Consider the following 6,774-nt stretch of genomic DNA (forward strand, 5'->3'; position numbering starts at 1 on the left):
GATTGCACATGTGAGATAATACGGTATTTGTCTTTCTCGGTCTGACTTATTTCACTTAGCAGAACACCCTCAAGGTGTTTCATGCATATTGTTGCAAATGACAAGATTTCACTCTTTTTGTAAGGGTGAATAAAATTCCAAAATGAATAAATTACATTATATGTTAATAGAATTTTATATATATTTTTTACATATATATTATATATTCCATTTATATATACATATATATTTCATTTTATGTGTGTGTGTGTGTGTGTGTGTGTGACACAGGTATAACATTTTCTTTATCCATTCATCTATTAATGGACACTTGTTCCTATATCTTGGCTATTGTAAATAATACTTCAGTGAACATAGGGGCGCATATATCTTTTAGAGTTAGTGTTTTCATTTTCTTCAAATACCCAGAAGTCGAATTGCTGGGTCATATGGTAGTTCTATTTTCAGATAGAACTGTTCTGTTCTGTTTTCCATTGTGGCTGACCAATTTTCATTCCCACCAATAGTGCACTAGGGCTCCCTTTTCTCCACATCCTCACCAATACTTGTTGTTTCTTGTCTTTCTGATAATAGTCGTTCTGACAGGTATGAGCTAATATCTCATTGTGGTTTTGGCTTCCCTGATAATTAGTGATGTTGAGCACCTTTTCATGTATCTGTTGGCTCTCTGTATGTCTTCTTTGGAAAGCATTGCTTTCTTTTTCTTGGATGAGCTGATTGGCAGAAGGCTATTAAGGAAGGAAGAATGAACAGTCTGCTCTTGAGCAAACCATTAAAGCCATTAGGAAAAGTAATTTCAGTTACTTATCCATTTGCTGAGAAACCTTGTTTCTGATGTTTCTGTGTAAGAACTTCCAATGTTCTAGTGGTTCCTCCATGTGAATAAGACACGAATGCATCATAATGACAGCACCTCATTTTAATTCTTCAGTCTCTGCTGTATAGGTTTGGGTGTTTTGAGAAGAAGCTTTCAAGACTCAGGATAAGGGATGTGTTTGGGGTCGTGCCTGCGAAAGATAAAGGGGAGAGGGCACATGAGTATGGGGGTAAAACCTTTAGACCATGATTCAGGTCTCATATCTGTGAAGGTTCGAGGAAGGAGAAGATTGGGTAGCAAGAGCCTCAGACTACAGTGCAACTCTGAGAAAGTGTTAGCCACCCCAACAGGGAACTACAAAGCCTCCTGGCCTTCTCAGCTATTTTCTAGGGCTTCCCAGGGAGAGCATGGCATAAGCTCAAATACTGCAGCAGCTCCCTGAGATGACACAGCTGGAACATGTTGGCTGAGTACACTCCATAGCAGGCTCTCTCTGCAAAGGGTCTCAGCAGCACATCTCCATAGCAACCATACATTCTAGTCAAAATTCAGCTTCATGAGGAGCTGTATCAGTTAGCTTTTGCTGTGTAACAAGCCAACCCAAAACACAGTGGCTCTGGGAAAAAAAAAAAAGTATTTATCTCTCACTCATTTGAGAGTTGGCTCTGTTGAGTACTGATAATCTCAGCCAGATTTGCTCACCTGTATGGGAGTTGCATGGCCGTCATCTGATTTAGATGATTTAGTGTGGCCTCCAATACAACAACTAGCCCTAACTTCCAGTGTTGCTCAGCCTGCAGAAGGCTCTGCTTCCAGTGTCTCTCACCCCCAACAGGCTCACTTGGATGCATCCTCCTCTTACTAACATCAGAAGCACCAAAGAAAGCAAATGGAAATGCACCAAGTCTCTTGAGGCCTAGACTTAGAAATGGCACTCTTTTACTTTGGTCTCATTCTACTGACCAAAGCAAGTCATAAGGTTGAGCCCAATGTTAAGGAGCAGGCTATAATTGGAGGACACTGCAATATTACATGGCAAAGGACATGGATGTGACGAAGGGTGAAGGTTTGGAGCCAAAATTGCAAACAATATTGGAGCAGAATTGCAGAATCCAGGCTAGTCACAAAGGCTTGAGTCTCTTTTTCAAAAAGTATCATCATCAAACGTGAGGTTATCATGAGAGCACCTGGATATCAGAAGTCAGAGGAAGGCAAGAAATAGGAGAACAGTACAAACACCACAAGACACATTTGAAAACCATTTTATATCTAGTTGTCTCATTGGCCTAGGTCCCACCCAAAGAATAAATCCCATGAATCGGTTGGCAAATTTTAGATAAACAAATAGCCTTTTTTCTTTTCTTTTTAACGTTTATTTATTTTTTTTGAGACAGAGAGAGACAGAGCATGAACAGGGGAGGGGCAGAGAGAGAGGGAGACACAGAATCGGAAGCAGGCTCCAGGCTCTGAGCCATCAGCCCAGAGCCCGACGCAGGGCTCGAACTCACAGACCGCGAGATCGTGACCTGAGCTCAAGTTGGACGCTTAACTGACTGAGCCACCCAGGCACCCCGCCTTTTTTCTTAATTAACTGATTATTCTATTTTTCCTAAGGCACTTATAATGAGACGTATTAGCTACTGCACAGATTCTGCCTTGGCAGGCCCATAAAAAACTAAAGGCAATTTTATTCTGTGGAACCATTTTAAAAAATATATTTACATTGGTCTCTTGGGCCTCTACAGTTTGAGTTGTTTTATTTGATATTTGGGCCATAGTCAGGGAAGAACATGTTTGAAAACATGTTTTAGTTCAGAAACACTTAGGGAGAGTTAGGAATTCCGGGTTAGGGGTGCCTGAGTGGCTCAGTCAGTTGAGCATCTGTCTCTTGGTTTAGGCTCAGGTTGTGATCCCAGGGTCATGGGATCAAACCCCACATCAGGCTCTGTGCTGAGCATGGAACCTGCTTGGTATTCTCCCTCTCTCCCTCTGCCCCTCTCCCCTACTTGCGCTCTCTCTCTAAAATAAAATAAAAATTGGGGCGCCTGGGTTGCTCAGTCGGTTAAGCGTCCGACTTCGGCTCAGGTCATGATCTCACGGTCCGTGAGTTTGAGCCCCGCGTCGGGCTCTGTGCTGACCATTCAGAGCCTGGAGCCTGTTTCAGATTCTGTGTCTCCCTCTCTCTCTGACCCTCCCCCTGTTCATGCTCTGTCTCTCTCTGTCTCAAAAATAAATAAACGTTAAAAAAAATTTTTTTTAATTTAAAAAAATAAAATTAAATTAAATTAAAATTAAAAATAAAGAAATTCCTAGTTAAACCAATGAAATCTGGTGGTAGGTTATCTCATCGAGCTATTAACAAAATATCAGCACCTGGGAGAAGGAATTCTCACCTCTGAGCCACAGTTTCTATGTGTGAGAACAACAGTGCAGCCCATACATGGTTCAAAAACCTGGTCTGAACCAAAAGTGTTTGATTCACAATGAGATGTGTACATTACGAAGAGGCAGAGGGGCTTTACACTGCGTCTCTCCAGAGTCACAAAGCACCACATGGAGATCGGAAAAGAAAGTTCATCAGTGCAGCATCAGAAAAGCCACATACCACAAACACACACCAATATCAATCCTAAGAACTCCTCAACGGCATCCACTGGCATTCTAGAATCCCCGAACTCCCAAAGTCAACTCCAAAACATAGGGCTAAACTTTGCTTTGGAGCCTCTTACCTTTTTTAAAAGAGGGGCGCCTGGGTGGCGCAGTCGGTTAAGCGTCCGACTTCAGCCAGGTCACGATCTCGCGGTCCGTTGAGTTCGAGACCCGCGTCAGGCTCTGGGCTGATGGCTTGGAGCCTGGAGCCTGTTTCCGATTCTGTGTCTCCCTCTCTCTCTGCCCCTTGCCTGTTCATGCTCTGTCTCTCTCTGTCCCAAAAATAAATAAACGTTGGAAAAAAAAATTTTTTTTTAAATAAAAGATAAATAATAATTAACAAAATCACTGCAAGTAAGAAGGGGGCTCCAATGTAGAAAAAACTGTTCGAACTCCAAGCTGTCTTCTCAGATTCTGCAGAGGGAAAGAGGAAAAAAACATTAAGAGCAAACCTAAGGGCTGGAGCCAGAGACCACACAACCACTGCTAGGACCTGGGGTTGTATGTCATTTTCCCTGTCCCTGTGACCCTCTGCCACACGTCTTGGCGTCCTCCATTCCTATCACACACACCTCCACCCATCAAGTGTGTTTAGCACTTGCCAGAAAACACCGCAATACTGAACACTACATACCACACACACATGCCACGCAATGTTCAAAGCTTCCAAACTACTACACCCTTACTCCTATAGACTGAATATGTGTGCCCCCCCTCCCAATTCATATACTGAAATCCTGATGCACAGCACGATGCTATTAGGAGATAGGGTTTGGTGGGGTGACTAGGTCATGCCGGTAGAGTCCTCGTGAATGCATTTAGTGCCCTTATGACAGAGGCCCTAGAGAGCTCCCTCATCCCTTCCACCATGTGAGGATACAATAAGAAGTGTGCAACCCAGAAGAGAGTCCTCACCCAACCATGGTGGCACAATCATTGCAAACTTTCAGCCTCTGGAACTGTGAAAGATAAAGATCTGTTGTTTTTAAGCCACCCAATCTGTGGCAAATTGTTATAGCAACCTGAATGGACTCAGACATACATATGATGCAGACAAACCCCTTATTCGATACACACGAAGCGTGTTTCAATTTCATACTCCCCATGCCCCACACATACCCTGTACACATCCCTTCACACACCACCCATACACACATTCCTAGCCCTTACTTCCAAGAACCATTCCTCTCTCCCTCCAGGACCATCCCAGTGCCCATCTAGCACACCCAGACCACATCCCACAGGGCTCCTTGTCAGACCCTGCCTTCTTTACCCCTCATAGCTCCAGGCAGATGCATCTAATCAGAAGGGTCATACACACCCAGGACCAGAGCTGTGACCAAGGAAGCCAAGATATGTGCTCAATGGACCTCATTCCACCAGCAGGAAGGATTCTATAGTGAGTTGTAGATCTTGAGCTAAGGACCTTGAGCTAAGGATCTTGAGCTAAGGATCCTTGAGCTAAGGAAAGTGCTGGGCTCCTGCAGGACCACTCCACTATGGCCTCCCCATCCTGGGCACAATCCGTAAGGCAGAACTGACTCGGCCTCTACCAGCCAACAGTTTGCAGTGGACCTGGGGCCTGAGCAGAAGAGTTGCTGGCAGGGCTGGGTCCCTGGCCCCTGATAGACCCTTATCCTCAGAGGACACGGACAGGATCCTATGCCCACTCTCCTTGTAGCTAGCAAGCTTCACACCCCAAGCCATATAGACCACCCAGGTCACTTAAACTGCCATGGCTAACAAGGAGCCCTGTTTTCATCTGAGAACTTTTGTCACCACTCTCCACCTCCTAGACTATCTGCCCTGGCTTAAGAGACCTAGTCTGGACTGCTGACTCTAGGGCTGAGCTATGCCATACCAAGCTTTTTATCTTCCCTACTGGCCCCCAATCTTCCCTTAGGGACTGCCTAGGAACCAAAGTTTTATGTTACCTGACCTCAAGGTGAAGAGTAAGAGAAATGTTCAAGAGGTTGCTTACCTATCACAGTCAAGGTGAAATTGAGCTTCTGAGGGGTAGGCAAGGATTTGTGATATATCACACACTGGTAGATGGTCATATTGTCTTCCAGAGAGGGCTTCAGCATCAAGAAGCTAGTGACATTAAACATACCATTCTCGATGGTGTGATTAGTGATGATGCCTTCAAAAACCTCCTGAGGATCCTTCTGGGATAGTTTTTTCCACAAAATAGTAATGTTGTCAAGGTGGAACCCACTTGACATACACAAAATAAGTGTTTCTTGCTTTTCTTTCACCATGGCTTGCTCTGGAAACAAGCTGCTGACTGGGAAAGCTGCCAAGAGAGAAGTCATACTTTGAGGGTAGGTAGGGACTAGATTACTATCAACCCAATGCCCCAATAACAATCCTAAGATTCAGCAAGCCTTTAGGAAAGGTGAGCATACTGAATGGGATTCTGCTCAGGCTAAATATTCTGGGAATGTTGGTTTCAGTGTCAGCTGATCCGCTATGGCTCCCTACTCTCACAGCAATTTTACAGAGCAGAGTTTCTTAAGCTACTTTGTATCCTACATAGACACCCGTAAAAATCTGAGGAAAGGCTTGGAACACTGCTGTGGTAGAGACTGCTAATGGCCAATTTCCAATCTTCAATGACATATCCAAATTAAAGCTACATCTTTCAACCTCCATGTAGCCATACGAACTTAGGGTCTAGTCATTTAGTTGTAATCAGAAGTGATGAGAGCAACTTTCTGGAAGTATCCTTAAATAACAAGGGTATCTTAGAGAAAAGGACTGTGCCAAAAAAAAATTTTTTTTTAAAAAAGAAAAGAAAAGGACTGTGCCCTTCTCTTCCTCTCCCCCTTCCTCCTTCCTGCAGAATGGCTGGAATACCACCTGATGACTAGAGACAGAGAAACCACTTCCAAACTCAAGGTGGAAGCTACCTGTTGACAATGGCAAAGTGATAAGATAAAAGGATCCTGGGTCCCCTAAGGTCACAAAACTGCCTCACCTGCCTTGGGTTGGCTACAGTTGTGTGAAAGACAATAAACTACCTTTTTTAAAAGTCATCGTTGACTTCTGGTTGCCCTTCTAACATGTGAAGACCCTGGAAGTCGTAACAAGATGAACAAACTGCACATCAACAAGTTTTCTTAGATCCATCAGAGAGTTGAGGTGACAAGGCAAACCAGCACCCTGAAAACTAGACAGGCAGATTGAGAGAATCGCGGCCAAGATCATGGCACCGTAAGCAGATACCAGAGCCATAAACCAGTAGAAACACTTAAGTAGCAACTCTTGACAAATCTCTAAAGGATGAGAGTAAGAAACTCCTGGGG

General features: G+C 44.0%; 1 protein-coding gene across 1 annotated transcript in view; it reads right to left on the minus strand.

Moving 5' to 3' along the window:
• Positions 1-898: 898 nt before the first annotated feature.
• The window catches only part of NCR3LG1 (natural killer cell cytotoxicity receptor 3 ligand 1), a 17,983-nt gene continuing 12,107 nt past the window's right edge, over positions 899-6,774 (minus strand). Inside the window, exons 3-5 of the mRNA XM_040495702.1 lie at positions 5,448-5,762; positions 3,779-3,880; positions 899-1,009 (exon numbers count right to left, since the gene is read on the minus strand). Of these exons, the coding sequence (XP_040351636.1) occupies positions 978-1,009; positions 3,779-3,880; positions 5,448-5,762 (449 nt within the window). The 3' untranslated portion in view covers positions 899-977. The remainder of the gene's footprint in view (positions 1,010-3,778; positions 3,881-5,447; positions 5,763-6,774) is intronic.

Source organism: Herpailurus yagouaroundi, unplaced genomic scaffold, assembly GCF_014898765.1.
Source record: "Herpailurus yagouaroundi ecotype Mexico unplaced genomic scaffold, PumYag 187, whole genome shotgun sequence".
NCBI classification, from domain to species: domain Eukaryota; kingdom Metazoa; phylum Chordata; class Mammalia; order Carnivora; family Felidae; genus Herpailurus; species Herpailurus yagouaroundi.